Here is a 22511-nt window from a genome sequence, read left to right as displayed (position 1 = left end):
ATCGAGTCACGACTGTGTTTGTTTTTATAATTTGAAAATAAATGAGCGATTCCTGCCAAACACCGTTCGTCTGACTCTTGTGTAGCTTTCCTCAGGTTTAGTTCAGTCACAGTCTGAAGGCCTTCATGTGTTACATTTGTTGTGAAAGTGCGTTTATTGTTTCATCCTTTGCAGGAATTAACGACTTTCTTTTGATTCTCCACAGCGGTATTATAAGCAGAGACGTCTCTTTGTTCAAGAAGCACTTTTATTCCTACATATCGGTCATACCGGGGGTAACTGTCAAAGATGTGCTTCTCGCTCGAGTGACAACCGAGCCACTAACGCTGTGGTGTTAACATCGTGCTTCGGAAGTGTGTTGTTTTCCATCACTTACTGTCTGAGGTCTACGTTTCCATTCAAGTCATGACACTGACACCTGTGGCCTTTTGTTGAGGGGGTTAAATTAATACTGTTCATTAACTGGATTTTCACACAGAGTCCCATTCAGTTTATGTGTTTTGTTGCTTTTCCTTCAAATTGTATTTCTGTTTTAGGCTCCTGAGCTTGATTAAATCACAAAACATTTCAGACTAATATAAAAGCAGCAGTCAATAAATATAGTTTAGAGTGAGGTACAAGATAAAACTATAAAAATAGCAAAAAAATATAAGTAAATAAAAATAGCCGTAATAGTGCAAAGCAGATGGAAAAGATAATGTGGAGTGAAGAATTAAAGTTAAATTTAAATAAGAACCATACAACTGTAGTTATTTACAAGAATATTGAGGGTGCAGATGTACTGAGGCTCCCCAACAGGATAAAAACATGTCACATGGTGGTTATGAGGTTAAAAAAAAATCTAATTTACAGGCAACCTATTCAGTATCTTAAGTCAAAACAAGCAGAAATATTAAACCATTTGTTCAACTAGAATGTTTTTACTGATTTTTTTGTCATTCGTCAAATCTTTCATATGAAAAGAAACAAGTTTAAACAGATAAAATACGAGTTTAATAAGAGTTTTATTTATTGAGTTAGTTTTTCCAATAGAAATGCTCTTTGCTAATATATTACAGTTTATTTCTGGAGTCGAGTCTAACTTTTTTTTTGTAAAGTTGCCATTCATGACACTTATTATTCCCTGCAGACGTTTCACAGTAACGACGTCGGCGTCAGCAAATGAATAAGACATAAGAAGATGACCAGTGTCACCTGGAAGTAAGGCTCAGCGGTTGTGATTAAAGTTTAGATGTAACTGTTAACACGACAAAGCTCATCAGTCGTCCAGCGCTTATCCAGCGTGCATCACAACACGTCATGGAAGCACATAAACTGAATGGTGTTCCTGTATTAATGTGTGCCAGGACTCCACCGTGCCCGTCTATTTCATATCAGGGAAACAAGTCGTGCTCCTCCCTGTGCTGTGGTTTGTTCAGTAGAGCTGCACGGGGAGGACGATCACGAAGTCTTATCAAGCCCCAGTGTTTGTCTTAATGACCTTCTTGGCAATGTTTGCTCATCTCTGTGCATGTTGTGGTTTGCAGTGCAATTATTGGTCGCTCCACAAAAGATTTCAAGATCTTCTTGTTCAGCTTTATCAAATTCATGCCACTTGTAAGTGTGTTTTTTGGTAACTTTTCATTTTTTGACACTCATACATTTGATCTGAACATCATATTCTCTATATTATTCTGTATTATTCAGGATCAGTTTATAGTCCAGCACTGTTTGATTTTAAAATACAGTCATGGAAAGAAACCTTTAGACCTCCTTGTTTTCTTCAATGTCTTCTTCATTTTAATGCCTGGTACCATGACAGCTATATAACCTGAAGAATGCAGTGAACAAAAAATGCAGACATCATATGTTATGTCCTATTTGACCTGCTTCAGCTTAGTTGTATTCCCAGGGTATGAGCACAACTCTCAGCTCAGCTCTCACATAAAGCCTAAAACAAAAGAACTATGTGAAGCCACAAAGGCAGCCATCTTGGCTCTGCTGGAAACTGGCGTGAGTGAGAGACAGGTAGCGAAAAAACTGGAGATCTCCAAGACAGCTGTTCATCACACCAAGAAACAACCAGCCCACCATGGTGCTACCACATTGCTAGCTGGTGGCGGCAGGAAACGTCTTCCTACCCACCAGGTGACCGAGCACTCATCTGTTCTGTGTCAGGAGTCGTGGTCAGACCTCCAGGGACCTGAACATGAGGGGCACTGTGGAGACATGGGACTTGTTGGAAACCGACTTGTTGAAGCTGGTCTGAAGTCACACAGGGCAGAAGAAGACCTTCATCAACCAAAGGCAGAGGAAAGCCCGGTTCCTCTGGATTGGACTGTTGATGATTAGGTTGAGGTTCTCTTCAGGGATGAATCCAATGTTCAGCTGATGCCCACTCCAGCCACCTTCCTGGTTAGGAGGAAGTCTGGAGGAGCCTCCAGACCAGACTGTGCTGCCCCTACAGTAGAACATGTGGGTGGATCAGTGACCATCTGGGCTGGTTCCGGTTTGGGGGGAACAGGGCAAATGAAGCAGGTCATGTACCGGCTGCTCTGGAAAGCAGTCTTCTTCCATCAGCTGGAAAACTCTTTCCTGCCTCCAGTGACTGGATTTCCCAACCAGACGATGGCCCTTGGCACACGGCGAGGTCAGCTAAAGCCTGGATGGAGAACCAGAACACTGGAACCATGCCTTGGCCTGCTCAGTCATCAGATCTACATCCAACTGAAAACCTGTGGAGCACCATCAAACACATAAATGGAGAAGCACAAGCCCCAAAACAAAGCACATTAGTTTGAAGTTGAAGCTGGTGGAGAGCAGCTGAGACGCATGGCTGCAGTCATCAGAAACAGTGGTTCTGCCATCAGGTGCTAAGTCCTGTGTGTCATGTGGCTGAAATAGACAGAAAAGAAAACTTGGAACGTCTAAAAGCTCTGTTTCTGGCAGCTACTGATGGAAGAACTTTGGTTATTATCAAGAAAACCCTGGAACATGTCTGATACCAGCTCTGAAACTAAACTCTTATCGGCTAGTTTTGTTGTTATCATCATATGTGTCCAAACAAGTGGACCTTTAGTGGTACCAGGCATTAACATGAACAAGAAGTTGAAGAAAACACGGAGGTCTGATAAGTTCTTCCATGACTGTATGTCCAGAGAAAACCTGATATGAAAAACACTGGTATTTCTGTGTAATTACTAATTTCCTGGTGATAGTTGAATTATTTTCACTGAATCATTTTGCAGATTGAAAAACTACCATTTGTCCTGATTTATTTTTTCTTTAACTAATGAAACACTGAAATCACTGTAAGCATCAGTGTTGTATGGCTGACAATATTCTGTGTTTAAAAATGTTTTATCATCAACAAATCCCTCAAAAAAAGACAAAACAAAACTTCCTGACCCTGTCTGCGGCTCTCTGTCTCAACTTCATTGGTTCCTACTGAAGAATTTAAACCATTTTTCTGAATCATCTGACTTCTATAGTCCTAATCAGGTGTAAATTAAAATCAGAGGGATTTGTTGTTTTAGTTCCACATCATCCTACATTTGGTCCTCATGCATCTCGATGCCAAATTTAGATTTATAGTGAATTTTTAACTTGACCAATTGTTTCTTCTAGCTGGAAATGACACATACCAGTGAAAACAGATGGCAAAAAAAAGCTTGTAATATATATTTTTAACTTTTTCTTTGTTTCTGTGTTTTTTTTCTACATTTTTCCAGAAAACGCTTTACCCACAGTTAGTCAACCCTTTTGCTCATCAGTGGCAAAGCTACCAAGCCTCCTGCATGTCTCTGCTCAGAGTTTGTTCCTCTTTGTGAACTTCTCCAGGTCTCGATTGGAAGACTTCTTTGCCATCACAGTTCCCTCGTTAGATTCTTAATGGGATTGACTCTGGCTGGGCAACTCCAACATGCTTATCATGTCTTCTGGTAACTACTTCTTTACCACTTCGGCCGTATGTTTCAGGCCGTTGTCTTCTTGGACGTTCCAATGCTGCCCAAGTTTTCCTGCAGACTGCCTCATGCTTGTCTCCACAGTCTTAACGTGATCCTCTTTTCTCAGGATGACAAGATCTTAACTATTGCTGGTCCACTGGCTGAACAACACCCCGAGGTTATTACATTCCCACCACCGTGCTTGACGGTGGGGTTGCTGCCCTTTGGGGTTGAATGTCTCTCCTTCCTTTCACATCCAATCAACTCCATTTTCATCTCATCAGACGACCAAAGCGGTGACCAAAAGCTGTCTTCTTTTTCTTGCAGCGGTTGAGTTTTTGTGCGTCTATCCTGGAGACGTGGATCCCTCCTCAGTTAGTGTTCATGTGGTCTTACGCAGACTGGTGATCCTCGGTTTGTTCTTGGCCTTTATCAGTGCAAGGGCGATTCTTGGCTTCCTACCACACCGTTTGAGATTTGTCACATTCTGGAACATCGTGTACTTTCTGATGATGCTCTGCATTGCGGCCACCAGGACTTAAAACCACTCGGATGTGGTTTTAGAGCCTTTCCATGTCTCATGAGCAGCCCACTCAGGGATCGACCCGAACAGTGAGCTCACTCGCTCTTTGGTTTTAGTCATGACTTGCAGTTGACCAGTCACTGACCAGCCGCCACATCAGCGTTTCCTAAATTAAACATGACCAGAGCCATTTGGAATGGCACAGAAACTTCATTTTCCCAATTTCTTGGGGTATAAATAACTTGGAGGAAATCCTAAAATGTTTTTAAAAGACAAACAAACATAGAAATAGTTGATTTTATCATTTCTGAACATATCTAACATAATGTCTTGGTCAAATAGAAATTCACTGTGAAACTAAATTTGGCACGAGTATGAATCATATTTGGCTTAAATGTGTATCACAGTTTGGTACACACACAATTCTCCATTCCTGTTTAAAAAGACAAACATAGATGATTGGCAGCCTAATTCTCAAAGTTGTGCGTTTGCATGGCTCTTGGAAAATCATGCTAATTATTTTGCTTTTCGTATGTTGCCTTTATTTCCCATCCTATGGGATTAGAAAACCATCAGGATGAATGCTATTCATTACTTTTTTTTTTTTTTTTTTAAATCTTTTTTTTTTTTACAGTTTAACTGAAATCCAGGCCCGGATATATACATGTGTGTTATGTCTGACTGGCTCTTTCCAGATTGCCTTGGTGAACAACTTCCTGAAGTTGGGCCTCAATGAGTTGAAGCTGAGGTGCCGTGAGAGGCTCACAAAGAGCCTGTATGACCAGTACCTACAGTAAGTACAGCAAAAACACCGAAGCTGCTTTCCATTCAAACGCTTGATATTTATTTAGGCTTTTATGTCTTTTATCAACAAAAGCATCTATATTTCTGGTTTTCCCATGATTAGGAATTCACAATGACGTCGGAACATTATCAGCAGATAAATCCTTTGAAATTAAGAGTGCATCCACGATAGGACCAGGCGGGGGTGGCACAAGCCATCTCACCGATTTCAATGAAACTTTGCCAGTTTAAAGGGGTCCACCCAAAACTGCTTCAGTCTAAGTTTAAGGAAATTTGGTCAAACTGGGGGGATTTCACCACCCCTCCTTGGTTTTTTTTTTGCAAAAAAGCGAATCAATTTATTTTCAGTAGAACAAAGTCTTTTTGATAAAGTTGTCTGTATCAAGATGTGATGTCAGGCGTGCAAGTTTCAAGCAAATTTATTATTCCATTATTAGACAAACAAAAGCCATTCTTTTATTATAAAATCATTCTCACGTTCAAATACAGACAAAGGAAGCGTTTTGATAGTGTTCTATGACTCCTGGTTTGACTTAGCGAAGAGTGAGTCCCGTCACATAGTTCACTTATACAATAACAGAGGTCATTTTTAAGCTGCCGATTCTTATTTTTCTGACTAAGGTCAAACAAAAGCTTTCAAAATGATTCTATTTCATTAAAGTTTATGGTGTGTAACCATTTTGTGGCATTTTCTGTCTGTTGCTGTGCCATAATTACAGAATCAACGCGTTATAATGAAAAACAACTGAAGCGGATAACCTGCGGTGGGAGACAAGTTTGCAGTCCTCCTGTAAAATAGTTTAGTGAGTGCCCGAAGATTTTATTGCAGATAATGTTAGTATGAAGTCCCACCTTTTAGACGGTATGCTCAGTTTTTTGAAGCATGCTCGGGCATTGGAGATATTTTGGCCTAAACTTTGGGTATTTTAACAGTTTTCACTGTTGGGTGAGAGAGGCGGTCTTGGCTGACATGATCTGTGTGATGGAACTGGTCGTAGGAGAACCAAACGTTGACAATAGATTGTCCTTGGGTAGGATAACATTCACTGAAAATATGAAAAGATTTGGTTGAATTCTTACAGCAGTAGAGCTTTATACTTCTGACCATTTTTTAGGCGATTTTTGGTAATTTTTGCAAAAAAAAAACAAGGAAGGGTGGTGAAATCCCCCCAGTTTGACCAAATTTCCTTAAACTTAGACTGAAGCAGTTTTGGGTGGACCCCTTTAAACTGGCAAAGTTTCATTGAAATCGGTGAGATGGCTTGTGCCACCCCCGCCTGGTCCTATCGTGGATGCACTCTTAAGTGTTAATATCGGCCCAAATAGTGCCTCTTACACTAAAGTCGTTTTCCTTTTTGTCCAGTGAATGTGTACATTTGAAAGGTGTCTGAACCTGCCAGTGAGCCTCCACGATAAGAACAGGCATCATGTTGTGTTAATATGTAGGGAAAAGAATGTCAGTATTGGCATCAGCATTGTTGAACATTGGCACAAATGCAATCTGCATCTCTTCAACTGAGCTTCTTCAGTCACACAAAATGAGCAGTTTCAATCCTCTGGCTGTGGGAAGCTGGTGGTCATGGTGATCCAGCCTCTTGGTAATCATTGCCATCGTGTCAGTAATGTTTAATTGGTTGGCCACTAGTTTAACTGCAGAGTTTTTGTTCTTTTTCTTCTGTCTGTTCTGTAGCGCCGTTCAACAGAATGGTTCAGGTTTACTGTGCTCACCTCAGAAAACATCAGAACATTTGTAATTGTGTCTCTGTGTTAGTTCTTCATTGTCGGTATGTTCAGACGTGATGACAGCGGCTTGTTTCTGTTGAACATTGATCCCGTGGACATAGCACAGCATAGCAGAGGTCATGTTTTAAATTAAACCCAAAGCTGCCGTCTACTGCTGCTACCAACAACACCAAAGGTCCATCAATACCATCAACCCCCATTTCTGTTCAGCCCAGAGACCGTCACCCCACCGTTTCATCGTCAAATGCATCTTAGCAGGGAATTACAGCACAGTGACACGTTCTGCTGAAGAGGGAGCAAGTAGTTCTTCATAAAGGAAAAACAAAATGAAAAAAGGGAAATTTGGTTTGAGCTGTTCAGAACCTGTGACTCCCACCTGGAGAACGTCTAGGTGTCTAGGTGAAGCATGTCTTCTGGTGTTTCCAGACGTCTTTGTGTCTTCATCTTGTGTTCTGCCTCTTCAGAGGTTTCACTTACTACAAAATGGGAAACCTGGACAACCGGATAGCCAATGCAGACCAGCTCCTGACACAGGACGTGGAGAAGTTCTGCAACAGCGTGGTGGATCTTTACTCCAACCTCAGCAAGGTACAGCTCCACCATATGCAGTGAAGGAGTAAACGGGGACGAGTACACTGGAGTACTGTGCACAACTTTGTAATAGAACGACGAGCACGACATTTTCATTGAAGCTCTATGCACCCTGCTGGTTGTTCTTATGACACACTCCTCTTGCATTGCATGTAATGGTCTGAAATGTCCCAGCAGCCCATGCATCACTTTGATAGGAGTGTTGTTTTCACATGATTGATACTGTGAGCAAGATTTCTGGATTAATATTTCTAAATCTATTTGTCCTTTGTCTCTCCTTCAGCCTCTGTTAGATATCGGTCTGTACATCTTCAAGCTGACAAGTGCCATCGGTGCTCAGGTAATAGTTCCAGCGTGTTTCCTTTAGCCAGTGGAAATGCATTAACCACAAACTGTACCATACCTACCGTACTGGGAACCACACATGGACGTATAGTGACAATATGCAGCAAAGGGGATCGGCTGCGTTAGAGCAGGAGTCGGCAACCTTTAACACTTTTTTATTTCTGCATGCAACAAAAACATTTTAAACTCAAATAAAATACTCAACGTCTATTTGAATCTCCCTCGTGTATTTATGAAATAAAAAGCCGAACTTAAAGGATCAACCTGCAGCAAAGTCAAAATGCCGTCTGGTTGTCCTGCTGGCTGCAGCTGGGCCTGCTGACCAGACTCCTGACCGCCGGTGAGCGCTTTGGGACGGGAGGAGCTCACGTCTCCAAAACACCAGAAAGAGTCACAAGCTTTAACTTCCTGCTGATGTCTGGAGATGTTGCTTCAGTATCTCCACATCATGTTCTTTCCTCATGATGCCATCTATTGTGTGAAGGTCACCAGTCCCTCCACAGCATGATGCTGCCACCCCCGTGCTCCACAGCTGGGATGGTGTTCTCAGGCTTCAAGCTTCCCCCTTTTCCCTCCAGATGTACCGATGGTCATTAAGGCCAAACAGTTGAGGTTTAGTTCCATCAGACCACAGGACATGTCTCCACTGATGAAGCTCTTTGACCCTGTGTGCAAACAGGAAACAGTCAGATACGAGATGCTCCGACATGTTGGAGCTAATAAGTTAAACTTCATCCAACTTGTTTTCAGACGTTATTTTAGGTTTTGGATGTGGTTTGTTTTGAAGTTTGTTTGTTTTTTTTGTGTATTTTATTTTCTCTTTAGCCTTTATGATACTGCGGCACGTCTGGAATGAATCAAATAATAAATAAATACTCGATTGTGTCCACCTCTGCTCTCCTACCCAGGGCCCAACCATCATGATGTCCTACCTGCTGATCTCGGGCCTGTTCTTGACCAGACTGAGGAGGCCAATAGGCAAGATGACCGTCACTGAGCAGCGTTACGAGGGAGAGTATCGCTACGTCAACTCTCGCCTTATCACCAACAGGTAAACGCATTAAGAACCGTTCAAGCTCAGTTACTGTACAGCTGTTCACAACAATGCCACGCTGATTTTCTTTGTTTCTCTTCAGTGAGGAGATTGCCTTCTACAACGGGAACACGAGGGAAAAGCAGACCATTCACGCCACATTCAAGAAACTGGTGGGTTGATTTGTGTTTTCCACGAGGTGTGGATGTGTCTTAAGAGTCCACAAATGGAACCACATGAATTATTTTATTGTTAAATCACAGCCAGGATCCCTGTTCAATGTATTCTGGTGAGTTTTGGACGGTGCTTTGTTGCACCTGTAATTACAAAGCGAGAAGTTAGACCACTGGAGGTAAACAACAACGAGGTTCTCTCCTGTCCCCAAAGTAAGAGGCAGTGATAAACCTGCAGCAGCTGCATTTGTTGATTTTATTAGATTTCCTTAAAATCGTCTGAAAACATGTTTAGTAGAGATGTAAATGTATGTGCTTCCCCAACATCAGAATAGGCTAGAATTATACGGCACATTTTATTAAACGTTCGTTACTTCTTGCAGGTGGACCACTTGCATAACTTTATCTTCTTCCGCTTCTCTATGGGATTTGTGGACAGCATAATTGCCAAGTGTAAGTAGATGTACTCTTTAACTGAAGTGGTGAGAGACAACGCCCTCGTCTAATCTGTGCAATTACGAGCATAAATAATTGTGCGGAACAGGCACTCATAACTTGTTTTTCACAGTCAAAACAAAGTGAATCTGTTCTCATGTGTCCACCTGTTGTTTCCCTGCAGACTTGGCCACAGTGGTGGGCTACCTGGTGGTTAGCCGGCCATTCCTAAACCTGTCACACCCCCGACACCTGAACAGCACACACTCTGAGCTGCTCGAGGTGAGAGAGAGCACACACACACACACACACACACACACACACACACACACACACACCTGCCCACACACTTTGTCATCACGTGGTAAATGAGAGAGCTTCAAAACAAGAATGCAGCTTTTGTTGAAAGTAGGTCAGAGCAAGTAGTTCAGCTCTGACTGTTGTACTGGATAGAAGTGGACTGATACATGTAGAGGTCTGGCTTTGTGTGTTAAATAGCACAAAGGCTTCAAACCAGTCAGTGATCACAAGTCAGAGTGAACTTGTTGGGAGTGAGGCATGTGTTCTTCCAGCTGTGTGCACGATGCACTGCAGGGCTTTACGGTTGGAGATGGTGCGTCTTCCAAACTAAACAGTGAGGCAGCTGGTCAGGAGGCTCCTTCCTTCCTTCCTTCCTTTCCTAGTCTGTGATGGTCCTTATAACCTGCCACAGGCTCTGTGTGTCTCTGCTGTCCCTGACATGTCCCGTAATCTTCCACATGTGCTGGTGTCTGGCCGTCCTAATGCCTCAGGATAGGTTGGTACTGGCTGCTCTCAGACCAGCTGCACCTCCAGCTCTAAAGGCCACGTTGCGGGCCCTCAACAGCTTTGGGAACCTCAGCTGTCAGCCATGACTTTTGGTTAGCATGGGTGGTGCTGAATGTGGGTGACATCATCATTGCTTTCAGTGATGTAGCTGGTAAAGCGAGTCCGTGTCCTCCTGGACGTTGGAGCGGTTGTTGCATGTGGCTGCCGGCATAAACATGCCCCAATCTGTGGTGTCCTGAAGTGCAGCCGTGCAACTTGTAACTTTCACCCAGAGTCTATGGGCAGGTCTCAGCAGGACAGAGTCTGATGTAGCGGAGGTTTGAAGGCTTTTATGCACCTTTGGAGCTTGTGTAGACCAGTTGCAGTGTGTTGTGCCTGTATATTATAGGCAGTACAGGCAGCATTCCCTCACATCATGCTATCTATGCATCTGTCCATCCCTCCAGCTGTCCATCCATCCATGTATCCATCCATCTCTTTATCCATTCATCTATCTGTCCGTCCATCCATCCATCCATCCATCCATCCATCCCTCCCTCCCTCTCTTTATCATCCATCCATCCATCCATCCATCCATCCATCCATCCATCCATCTATCTCTCTCTTCATCCATCCATCCATCCATCCATCTATCTCTCTCTTCATCCATCCATCCATCCATCCATCCATCTCTCCCTCCCTCTCTTTATCATCCATCCATCCATCCATCCATCCATCCATCCATCCATGACCTCCAAAGACATATATTGTCCATGTTATTGTCCAGAGAATGTACATTTGTGAGTAGAAGGGTTGGAATGGCATACCTGTCTGGCCTAGCCTAGCCCAGATACCTCTGAACTTACCCCTCCTCTGCCCCCCGTCACGCTGCTCGCGGTGTAGTGGGGGCAACACGAGGACGAGGTAATGCTGAGTAGTCCCAAGTTCCTCAGCAAGAGCAGTCTCAAGGCCCAAGTTTGTTGTTCTCATGTCCAGCAGGTACTTCCCACTGTACTTTATTCTTTATTCAGATAAGTACGACAAACAAGTTGAACTTCCGTGTGCAGAGTAAAGCGTGGATACATTAGGAAAAGAAGTGTAGGTCCAATGCCTTCGCTTTAGTTCTTTAGTTCTATTACAGCATGACGGTACTTTGGACAATGATAAATAAACCTTATTCTCCAGAAACAATACAGCAATCGGGTTTGTTCTGAGGTGTACTGATGTGAACTGGATTTGTGTGGCTGACAGGACTACTACCAGAGTGGAAGGATGCTCCTGAGGATGTCCCAGGCCCTGGGCAGGATCGTACTGGCCGGCCGAGAGATGACCCGCCTCTCAGGGTGAGTTTTATAGACTGTTAGGAAAAAAGGTGAAAAAGACGGGTCATACCTCACAGACGTGTTGTCCAGCATGAGATTGTCTTAATTCAATACTCAATTCATACAGATCTCTTTAAATCATTTTGAATAATTCATGCAGGCTGTTTCATTCAGAAAAGGTTTATCCTGAATATCTCTAAAAGTGGTGCAGCGTCAAATATAACATTCACATCTCATAGCACTTCACATGGTAATGATGTTATAATAATGTTATTCTCTGTATGGATCTCTTGGGATGAATTTAAATGTTTATTAGATTTTATAACTCGTGTGTGTCTCCTACAGATTTACAGCTCGTATCACCGAACTGATGAAAGTCCTGAAGGAGCTAAACGCTGGCAAATACGAACGCACGATGGTTTCCCAGCAGGAGAAGGGTACCTAGCTTCTCCTCAAAGAAATATATCACAGAAATGAGAATACCAGACAACTGAAGCCATGCAGCCAAACGCCTTATCTGATGTTTTGTTTATTCCCCTTTAAAGAAGACACAGCGGAGAAACTCGTACTGGTGCCTGGAAGTGGTCAAATTATCAACAGAGACAACGTCATCAAGTAGGTCTCCTGTTGCGCTCTTCACTACACACTGATATGTGCTTCTGGTTTCCTTTCTGCTGAAGTAAATGTGTTTTTTTCTCATTTTGCAGATTTGACCACACGCCACTGGCAACACCCAACGGAGACGTCCTGATCAGAGACCTCACGTTTGAGGTAAAGTGCTCGTCTTTGGCCAGTCAGTGTTTAATGACAGAAATAAAAAACTGAATCGATGGATTTGTTTGAAAAGCTGGATTTCAGGTTTACATTTTTTTTTTGCTTCTTTGTACTTAAAGGTCCAGTCTGGCACCAACGTTCTGGTGTGTGGACCTAACGGCTGTGGAAAAAGCTCCCTGTTCAGAGTGCTCGGAGAGGTGAGAGTTGCTAATCAGACCTGTCTGTACAGTCGTTTACATCCACACAGGAGACACATTCAAGAAAAATCTGAATACATGGAGGGAAAAAATGGGAAAAAACAGCAAGTGCAGATGCTTCCTCACAGATTAACTGCATGTAGTTAACAGGCAACCACGGCTTAACCCACATTCGATGACCGTGATGTTTAGAGTTACTGAAATCAAACGTGTGAAAAGGTTTTGCCTTCACAACTGGCAGATCTTAACCCAGTTGAATACTTACTGGAGAATCTGGACCAGCATGTTAGGTAGCAGTCTGCAGCACCGTCACCAAACACCAAACCAGGGGAAGGGATTATCTTCTAGAAGAATCGTGTTCCATCCCTCCAGTAAAGCTCCACAGACTTGGATAATCAGTCCATCAGTGTCTGAATTGTGGTTTTTCTTTTACAGCTGTGGCCTCTGTTCGGTGGACATTTGACAAAACCCGAGAGGGGGAAGCTCTTCTACGTTCCTCAGGTAAAAATCCTGTTTTCTGTTCTGCCACTAACAACTGTCAGCTTCATTCTGGCACGAGCTCTGAGCAGCGTCTTGGTTTTAAGATTGCCTAATCTGTGTCTTAGAGGAAGGGGAGTTTATATAGTTGATGATACACGAGGGTTGAGTGATGCATAAAGTTTTCCCATCAGCGACCGTCAATCATTGCAGTTCAAAAAGCCTTCACTATGTTCAGGGGAAACATCTATCATGGTTCTGTTTCACGACTCCAATGACATTAAAAAGCTCCAGCAGGTGGCGCTGATCTTCATCTTCTGGAAGTTTGTGTTTGACTGACTGTGTTGTGTTTGTCTAGAGACCCTACATGACTCTAGGCTCTCTGAGGGACCAAGTCATTTACCCCGACACCTTTGAAGATCAGAGGAAGAAAGGCATTTCTGATCAGGTGGGACAAAAAACACACTGCTCACTTTCACCGTCTGTGTTTTTCACTGTACTGACTTTATGGCTCTATGCGTCCAGGTGTTGAAGGAGTACCTGGACAATGTTCAGCTGGGTCACATCCTCGACAGGGAGGGCAGCTGGGACACTGTCCAGGACTGGATGGACGTCCTCAGCGGAGGGGAGAAGCAGAGGATGGCTGTAAGAACCCACTCACTTCCTGTCAACATGACTAGGGATTGATTTACAGTTTTTAAAAAAAGAGTTTTCTTGTCAGGCAGGTGGAGGACTTTTCAGTTCACACTCACGACTGTACGAAGAACATGCAAACACAAAAAGTTTATTTGAAATGATGAAATATGTCTCGGGCTGCAAGGTGGCTCGGTGGTTAGCATCGTTGCCTCACAGCTAGAAGGTTCGCGTCCCGGTGAGGACACCCGGGATCTCTCTGCGTGGAGTCTCCATGTTCTCCCCGTGCAGCGTGGGTTCTCTCCGGGTTCTCCGGCTTCCTCCCACAGTCCAGAAACATGCTGAGGTTAATTGGTGATTGTAAATTGTCCGTAGGTGTGAATGTGAGTGTGCTTGGTTGTCTGTCTCTAAGTGTAGCCCTGTGATAGACTGGTTACCTGTCCAGGTGAACCTGCCTTCACCCTGAGTCAGCTGGGATAGACTCCAGCCCCCATGACCCTGGTGAGGATTAAGGTGTAGAGATGATAGATGGATGGATGGATGGAAATACGTCTCCCATTCAAAGCCACAACCTCCTGATTTTACCCCATTTTTGCCAACATTAACAACCTTTAAGCAAACCTTACATCCAAAACAAAGAGCCACATTTCTTTATTAATTCATTTAGGTGGTGATGAATTGTGAGTCTGTGGTTGCCCATTTTGAATGCTGATCTTTTTCAACTGAAGTAGACAGCTTTTGAACTTGTGAGGAAACACAGAGAACAGTCATGATGATGATGATGATGATGATGATGATGATGATGATTCTGGTGCTTTGTGTGTCTGTTTCTGTACACAGATGGCCAGACTGTTTTATCACAAGCCCCAGTTTGCCATCCTAGACGAGTGCACCAGTGCAGTGAGTGTGGATGTGGAGGATTACATCTACAGCCACTGCAGGACGGTATGACCCAACAGCACATTATGCACACAAACGCAGTACGTCTTTGAGTAAGAAGGTTTATCAGTGGCAAATGGTAGCTCAGTACAACATATGGCAGTTAGCAGAGTTAGCAGAAAGACTTTCACTAACCTCTGTAGTCCCCCATGATGCTGATATGTAGGGTAAATGTGAACCATGAACACAGGAGATGAGTACAACACGCTGATGTGCTGTTCTATCAGGTACTAGTTCTATGCTTTTGTGATCCACAGGTGGGCATCACCTTGTTCACAGTGTCTCACAGAAAGTCCCTGTGGAAGCACCACGAGGTGAGGACTGAATGATGTCCATGTTTCTACGACTTATAATTAAATGCTCAGATTCCTACCAACGACTTTACTGCTCCCTCACAGCACTGCGATGTGTAGAATTCTAACCAGGAGTTAAGAAGGACGCATGTCCAACCTCGTTTAGCCATCACATAGGATAACGGCATGGCGGCCTGAGTTTCTTATTATACTGGAAACACACTTCCGTAAATTCTGGACTATGAGCACACCTGAATATAAGCTGCACCCACTGACTTTAAAAAGAAAACCAGGTGTGTACATATAAAGGCTGCACTGGTCTATAAGCTGCAGGTGTCCACGTTGGAACATGAGATATTTACACAGAAAAATGTTTTAAACTTTTAATTAAATACGTACCAGTAACATACACAAATACCGTAGATGCTTTTTTCTGAACACTTCCTGTAACACGGCTGGTTAAGGAAATAAAACTCCAGCAGCTACCAGGAAAAGTCACTGATGGCTATCTTCATCTTCCTCCTGCACTAAAACCACTAAAGTCGTCTTCTTCAGTGTCTTCAGGAGCTGAACAGCCTCAGAATCACTTCATCACTTCCTCAGTCTCTCTGTCGTCGTCGCTCTCAGCGTCACTTTGGTCTCGAGGCAAATTGTTAAAAATCCATAAATTAGCCGCATCGTTGTTTAAGCCGCAGCGTTCAAAGCTTGTGAAAAAAGTAGTGACTTATAGTCCAGACATTACGGTAAGCATTTTAGTGTGTGGTATAACTGTAGACAGATTTCACTGTTTGTGTTTGTTGAATATCTGCTGCACTTGGACGTGTCCTCGTTCCTGCTGACTTTGCTTTTCTCCATGTTTCCGTCTCCGTCATGAAGTATTACCTCCACATGGACGGCAGAGGGAACTACGAGTTCAAGCCCATCACAGAAGAGACTGTAGAGTTCGGCTCCTAACCGCCTGCTGCTGACGACGGATGCACGGCTGCGATAAAACCAGTCCGTTAGTTCTTTGCACTCAAGATAGAAGTAATAGATAACGATGTTTTTAATCATTTGTAACCCTCAGCCTTGTTTCCTTTGTTTTCTGTTTACTGTCTAATCATGAATTTGTTTAGCACGATTATAAAAAAAAGACACTTTTGGTTTATATTTCCAACATAAACACCCGACAGACGCTTAAGGTGGAAATATATTCTGCTGTTTTTTTTTATGATCTCTGCACAGCCAAGTACATCTGACAACAAGTTTGCCTGTAGAGATAACGTAGAAACCACGGCGGTCTTTCAGGCACAGCGTCCCACAGGAACACCAAGAGTGATGCTTCTGTGCGTTGACATCAGTGAGACTCCTGCAGGGTTTCATTAAAGTGAACTAACAGAAGCTGAGAGCAGCCACAGCTCAGAATCAATTTCGGTTCATAGTTATGGATTAGTTTTATTGATTCCAACAGGCCGTGTATGCGTACACCCTCTGCCGTGTTTGTGCTGCTCGTTCTTGGCTTTTCTTTTGGCCGATAGTGATGTAATTGATCCATGAAGCGGGGAAATCATGAGAACAAAAATATAAGTTTCATGTCTCCTATAATGATTTAAATGAGTGCGTCAGAGAACTAAAAGATTACGTGAGAACGCTATTTGTTGTCTAAAGATAATCTATTAAATGAGCATTACTGAGGAGTTAACAGCTAACCCCGGCTTCTCCAGCTGCAGGACGAACGGCGCTCGCTGCAACCGGACGCTTTGTCAGAGGCGACGTTTGAGGGCTTTGAAGTGCTTCCTGTGTCACGCGTTAACAAGTCTGTTGAATAAACTGAGCGAGGGAGGGACAACTTTGTTCTGTCTACACTTGTGGTTGCCCCTAATTCAACCTACGATCCATGTCGAAGCAAAGACGGTACCAAATGTCGGTTCTTGCTCGTGAGCGTTTCGAAGTGATGAGCCGATATATCCCACTGGTCGTACTGGTGCCGCTCCAGTGATTCTGTAATTGAACATTCCACTTGCGACACACTTTGTGAATGCCTGAATGTCTAAACTTTAACGTGTGAGTGCCATCCAGGACACCAGTAGATCCTACGTTAGCTGCCGGGGTGCCACGATCTCAAGGAATGAATTGGCTCTTTGAGACTTCAGACCTGGAATGCCAGAAAATAAAAATAAAATTGTTGTTTGATCCAGTTCTGTGTAACTTTGATCGCCGTCAGCAGTTGATTCCAAAATGCTCCTCAGATGAAGTAGTTTTTGTGAGAACGCGCGTAGATCTTGCGGCGCCACTCTCTGATCTGCACTGATTAAAGATTAAATGTAGCTCGACGGCGTTCGTAGAGATCTTCTTTAAACCCAGACTGTTGATGAGCTTGTTGTCCTGATATCAGTGTTTTTCTTCTGCCGTATTTTGTAGGACATTAGTTGATTATAATTACTGGGATGAGCTGCACTTGGCTCCTTTAGTTCTAGAAACTTAAGGTGAGTAAAGGAGACGACGCACCAGCTGAGCTCCAGTCACATGGGTGTCGTCTACCTGTTGCTCAGTTTCTCTCAGTGTTCTCCACCAGGTTGTTGGTCGTCTGAAGATATGGGGTCGTACTCACCAAACAGCAAGTGGTTATTAGACTTTTTCCTTTTTGTTGAAAGCTAATCATTAATTTCAAATTGTGTTAAATATTTATGTTGATCGGGTGGTGGGACTGAAAGGGTTGATGAATGATTTTACGTGAGGTCTCTGAAGCAGGGGGGGCGCTGGGTCTCAGGTGCAATGGTGGCTTTTGTCAGTGTCGCCGGTGGGGAGACGTCCAGACGAGGTCCTTCTGCCCTTCTGTCGCTCTAATGTACTAAACAGGAAGTGTGTTCGGAAAATGTAAAGTAAGGTTCTCAACTGTACTGTTGGTTTTATATGGACAGTAATGGTATGATCTGACTGCATTAAAGAAAAAAACAAACTTCAGGAGACACAAATCTTCATAAAGAGGTCTTTGTTCCTTCTTGTGTGTGTTTCTGCACCTGTAAGGCCGGATTTAGAAGGACACGGGGCCAAGCTCGGTTTATGAAGGCTGAGGTAAAAATCAACGACTAGCATCCCTAACGTAGGTGCTGGGATCCACCAGGTGGGACAGGCCTGTGTGCAGTGCAGCTGAGGTCTTCTGTTGGCTCTGTCCAGGTCAGCAGGAACGGTGCCCTTGATGCAATGCAGGAGCAGCCTCTCAAAGCATTGTTGTTGGTGTCAGGGCAATCGGGCAATAGTTGTTCAGGCATTTAGCTGCCTGTTGGGGGTAGACTGGAGGCGTGTGGGGACCACAGCCTGCTGCAAGGACAGCTTGAAGATGTCTGTAAGTACGCCTGCCAGCTTGTCTGCACCTAACTTCAGTGTCCAGCATCTCACCTGATGTTGTTGAAGGCCTCGGGTGGACACCTGCCTGGTTGTTGCCGTGGTTGAGGCTCTTGCCCCGCTGGTGGGGGTGTCGAAGCGTGCGAAGAATGCATTCAGGGCGGTTCGGTTAAGTAAACAGCACATGTTTGTCCCTGTAAAGTCTTCATGTGAACCTTTCTCCCTTTAGTTCCTCATATGTTCTTTCAAAAAGAGATTATTGACGAGGGTAGTTTGAACACATTTCATGCTGTGACGACTGTTCTGCCCCATCTTGGGGTGGCCGAGACATAACCTGGATTCCACCTCCCAAACCCCGAGCAGCCACAACTGGTACATGAATGAAGTTTCAAAAAGGTGCATTTATTTACAGTGACCAAAAGGTGCAAACTAAACGAGGAGTCAAACAGGCTTCAGGGAGGACCACGGCCAAAATAATATCTTTGCTCAAAATAAAATCAGCTGAGGCAGGGAGGCCTGCGGGTCTCTAGATGTTGTCCTGGTTCCTCTGTGACCTCCTGGATGAGTCGTGGCTGGGCTCTTGGGGTCATTCTGGTCGGCTGGCCTCTTGGGAAGGTCCACCACTGTTCCATGTTTCTCCATGTGTGGATGATGTCTCTCACCGTGGCGTCCTAAAGCTTTAGAAACAGCTTTGTAACCCTGTCCAGACTGATAGACGTCAATTACTTTATTTCTCATCTGTTCTTGAATTTCTTTTGTTGCAGCTTTTTGAGAACTTTCTGGCCGACTTCATTTTGTCAGACAGGTTCTGTTGAAGTGATTTATTGACTGAACAGGTCTGGAGCTAATCAGGCTGTGTCAGTGACACTGAACTCCAAAAAATGTGATCAGCCACAGCTAATTCATGATTTAACAACTACGTTTTCACAGGGCCAGGAAGGTCTGGATAGCTTTGTTCCCTTAAAACATGAAATCATCATTTAAAACTTGGTTATCTTTGTCAAATATTTAAATTTGTTTGATGGTCTTAAACATTTAAGGAGGGGAAATATTTTAAAAAAGAAGAATTTGAGAAGGGAGGAAACACTTTTTTCATGGCACCGTAAATGAAAACTTACATATGTACCAGTACTATCAAATCAAGCAATAATAAAGATCTTAGCAATACCTTGGGTTATAAATAACTTAGTCGATCCAGCCCAAATACACTGCACTTACTGTTAATATGATTTGTTAGCATCAAACTAGATATTCATCATGTTCAACAACGTCATGGATTAACGGTACCGACAGTGAAACGTTTTTAAAAACAACAACTGGTCGTGTTTTTTGTAAAATATTTATTATTTCTCCAGCATTCCACCACATAAACCGATGAGCAACAACGTCAAGTATAAAACGGCTAAAAATAGCACCATGAACAAATGTGTTAATTTCAAATAAACACAATAAATTAAGCTTTAAATACAAAAATATTATATGCTATGTTTCCCATAAAGTGTTGCTTTCACCAGAGTCCCCAAAAAAGTGTCATCAGACGATCATACCAAGTTATAAAGTCGACTACAAAATCAATTAAATAGAACTATTGGCAGTGTTTATCTACAGTCATCAGAGGTACCACTAATCCACATATACAGGCAGTAAATGAAACAGAATAGTTTATATCTGTACAGTAGGAGAGCTCCAACAGTGTTTCCCTAAAGTCTGTTTATCTGCAGCTGGAAATGAGGAACGAAGAAATATGACCAAAGGAGTTTCACAGAAACTAAAGGAAAGAATAATTCCAGTGTTTGACAGTGGAATGTAGAACTAGACCCGCCTCGGTCCAATTCAGATGTACCGCATGTGCCCTGTGTGTGTGTGTGTGTGTGTGTGTGTGTGTGTGTGTGTGTGTGTGGTGCTATCTTTATGAGGACCAATTCTAACTCAGAACCACTGCTGCAAGCACAGTCCATAGTTTGTGAGGACGTCCGGGCCGGTCGTCACAGTTTAAGGCAGCTTCAGGGTGGAGACCTGGTTCTGGAGTTAAGGTGAGAAAAAATGTGCGTATGGGTCAGTGTTTGTGGAATATATTTTACCAGAGAGGGTCCTCATATAGCAACGCTTCTGCATGTGTGTGTGTGTATGTTAGGTTGTGTACATATTATATAACGTCGAGCGGCAGTCCGTCTTTTTCATGCTGAGACTTCCTCTTGCGTTTGCAGCAGACCACCGTGACAGCAACGACGATGCCGATCAGCAGCAGAATGAGGAAGATGGCACAAGCAATCACACTGATGGAGTACACTGTAAGACACACAACAGGACGACATCACGTTAAAAAGCTTCACACTACAGTGGAGGGGAGACGCTGGTCATTTGTTGGTCTAAGTTTGTACGGATTTCCAACTGTGGCATACTATTAGATGTTCAGTACCTACAATGTGTTCACAAAAAGAAAACTACGTCTTTATGGTACATGCATCAAACACTTTCACTTTTCATGTCAGAGGAAATTACACGGATTCAAACTAACTTCCTGGAGACCTGTTCTTACCAAAACCATGATTGCCTGCCTAACCCTAACCTTCATCTGAATTTTATTGATTAATGATCATTAAGACGACACCTGTTGTCATGTGGTACTGTTTCCATGTGTGAGCAGTAGTCGATGCCTCCTGTGGGTGTGACTTGAAGCATCCCTTCACTTATCGTAATTGATTTTTAGACCAGAATGTTTTCTTTTGTATGTTTGTAATGCAGGCTGTTCCTAGTGTCTGGTTCACAATATGGAATCAATTCTTGTTAATATACTAAAGCTTACGTCTCTCATGTGCTTATGTTCGCTACTACCTGGAATATTCCTCTATTAATAATTGCTAACTTGCTGCTTCTTTGATAGTTATGCACAGAAGCACATGTCCTCAGTACATTTTCACCATGTGGGCATTTTCAATGGTAGTTACACCATCTGGCCACCAGGAGGCTCTGTTGACTGTTTTTCTCATGACAGAAAACATTACTTTCATTAGTGTATGAAAGGAAACGCTTATATTTAATTTAAGCAGTGTATTTCATTTAACTATTCTACATTAATATATATTTTTTATTGGTTCATTGGTTACAGATTCTTTAGAGTAGCCCCATTTTGCTCAGCACCTCTGGGAAGTCCTTCAAGCCTGTTGGAAAACCATCAGGGAGACGACCTCATGAAGCTGAGAGCATGCGAAGCTGTCATCAAAGCAAAAGGCGGCAACTTCAAAGGATCTAAACTATAGAAGACATTCTGGTTTGTTTAACACTTGTTTGTTTACTCCATCATTTTTGTTTCACAGATCAGATGAGATCAAGAGCAACAAAGTCTATGACAGCAGGATGTGGTGGAGCTAGATGGAGGACTTTCACTTGTGGGACTCGTGGTCGAATGCAGGCTAAAGCCACAAATGAATTTAGACTTTAGCTTGACTATCTTTGCACATTTAAAGCGCATGCTAATGTGATGTGAGAGGCAAAAGAAGAGCTGCAGGAAGAGCTGAAATTCTTTTATGGTTGCTTTGTTGGCTTTGGTGTTTTTTCATCTTTTGGTGTTTGACCACATGCAGGAGTGTTGTACCGCTCTATCGTCACCTGGTCACGGGTCAGTCCTGGGATATATGAATGTGTGAGAATCAAACACCTCACCTTTAAAGATGGACGCGTTGTCGTCGTTGGAGCACTGGGTCTGGCTCATCTCGCCGAGCTGCTTGTCAGTGTGGCGACTTGGGATGTACGCCTGGACGTTGAAGCAGTAGCTCTCCCCTCGGTCCAGGTCAGACAGCTCTATCTCGTTGGTCTTGGAGGTGTACACTTTCTGAAGACAACAGAAAAAGAAAACATGGAGTTCTCGTTCTCTTGTTCACGAGTGTTGGAAGCCGGTTCTGGAACGTCTGCTGCTACTCACTTTGCCGGTACTCTTGTTTCTTCTGTAGGTGACTCTGTACTGCAGCTGCTCAGAGAAGATATCCCTGATGTTCAGCTGCTGGCCATCTTTAAACAGGGCGGTGAGTGGGTCGGTCACGTACAGGGTGGTTTTCTTTTTGTCTTCGCTCACCTTCAACTTGAAGTCAGGTTTGCCGATATCAGCTGTGGAGGAGGAAGAGAGTTCATCCGTACATGCTCGCTATCTGAATATAAAGTCCCATTCAGAACCATGTTGTGGGTCTGATGACGTT

At 43.4% G+C, this 22511-nt stretch overlaps 2 protein-coding genes across 4 annotated transcripts in view; one reads left to right on the top strand and one right to left on the bottom strand.

Annotated features, from left to right (window-relative positions):
* Window positions 1–17954, top strand: part of LOC103374737 (ATP-binding cassette sub-family D member 3) — a 22109-nt gene extending 4155 nt beyond the window's left edge. For 2 of the 3 annotated variants that reach the window (XM_008304871.1, XM_008304869.1), the window contains exons 5-23: window positions 1527–1596; window positions 5145–5242; window positions 7461–7584; window positions 7871–7927; window positions 8841–8983; window positions 9069–9138; window positions 9522–9591; window positions 9758–9855; window positions 11611–11702; window positions 12027–12118; window positions 12227–12296; window positions 12389–12452; window positions 12575–12652; window positions 13088–13153; window positions 13488–13577; window positions 13655–13774; window positions 14603–14707; window positions 14959–15015; window positions 15871–17954. In XM_008304871.1, coding sequence (XP_008303093.1) covers window positions 1527–1596; window positions 5145–5242; window positions 7461–7584; window positions 7871–7927; window positions 8841–8983; window positions 9069–9138; window positions 9522–9591; window positions 9758–9855; window positions 11611–11702; window positions 12027–12118; window positions 12227–12296; window positions 12389–12452; window positions 12575–12652; window positions 13088–13153; window positions 13488–13577; window positions 13655–13774; window positions 14603–14707; window positions 14959–15015; window positions 15871–15948 — 1642 coding nt within the window. In that variant the 3' untranslated portion in view covers window positions 15949–17954. Of the gene's footprint in view, window positions 1–205; window positions 276–1526; window positions 1597–5144; window positions 5243–7460; window positions 7585–7870; window positions 7928–8840; window positions 8984–9068; window positions 9139–9521; window positions 9592–9757; window positions 9856–11610; window positions 11703–12026; window positions 12119–12226; window positions 12297–12388; window positions 12453–12574; window positions 12653–13087; window positions 13154–13487; window positions 13578–13654; window positions 13775–14602; window positions 14708–14958; window positions 15016–15870 lie in introns of all 3 variants that reach the window. The other variant, XM_008304870.1, reaches the window with a different exon arrangement.
* A 1687-nt stretch (window positions 17955–19641) lies between these two features.
* Window positions 19642–22511, bottom strand: part of f3a (coagulation factor III, tissue factor a) — a 7830-nt gene continuing 4960 nt past the window's right edge. Inside the window, exons 4-6 of the mRNA XM_008304868.1 lie at window positions 22241–22422; window positions 21982–22150; window positions 19642–20607 (exon numbers count right to left, since the gene is read on the bottom strand). Of these exons, the coding sequence (XP_008303090.1) occupies window positions 20465–20607; window positions 21982–22150; window positions 22241–22422 (494 nt within the window). The 3' untranslated portion in view covers window positions 19642–20464. The remainder of the gene's footprint in view (window positions 20608–21981; window positions 22151–22240; window positions 22423–22511) is intronic.

This window comes from Stegastes partitus, unplaced genomic scaffold (assembly GCF_000690725.1).
Source record: "Stegastes partitus isolate 25-593 unplaced genomic scaffold, Stegastes_partitus-1.0.2 Scaffold2341, whole genome shotgun sequence".
NCBI classification, from domain to species: Eukaryota; Metazoa; Chordata; class Actinopteri; family Pomacentridae; genus Stegastes; species Stegastes partitus.
The sequence above is the reverse complement of the archived record's forward strand: the minus strand, read 5'-3'. Positions and strand labels throughout refer to the sequence as shown.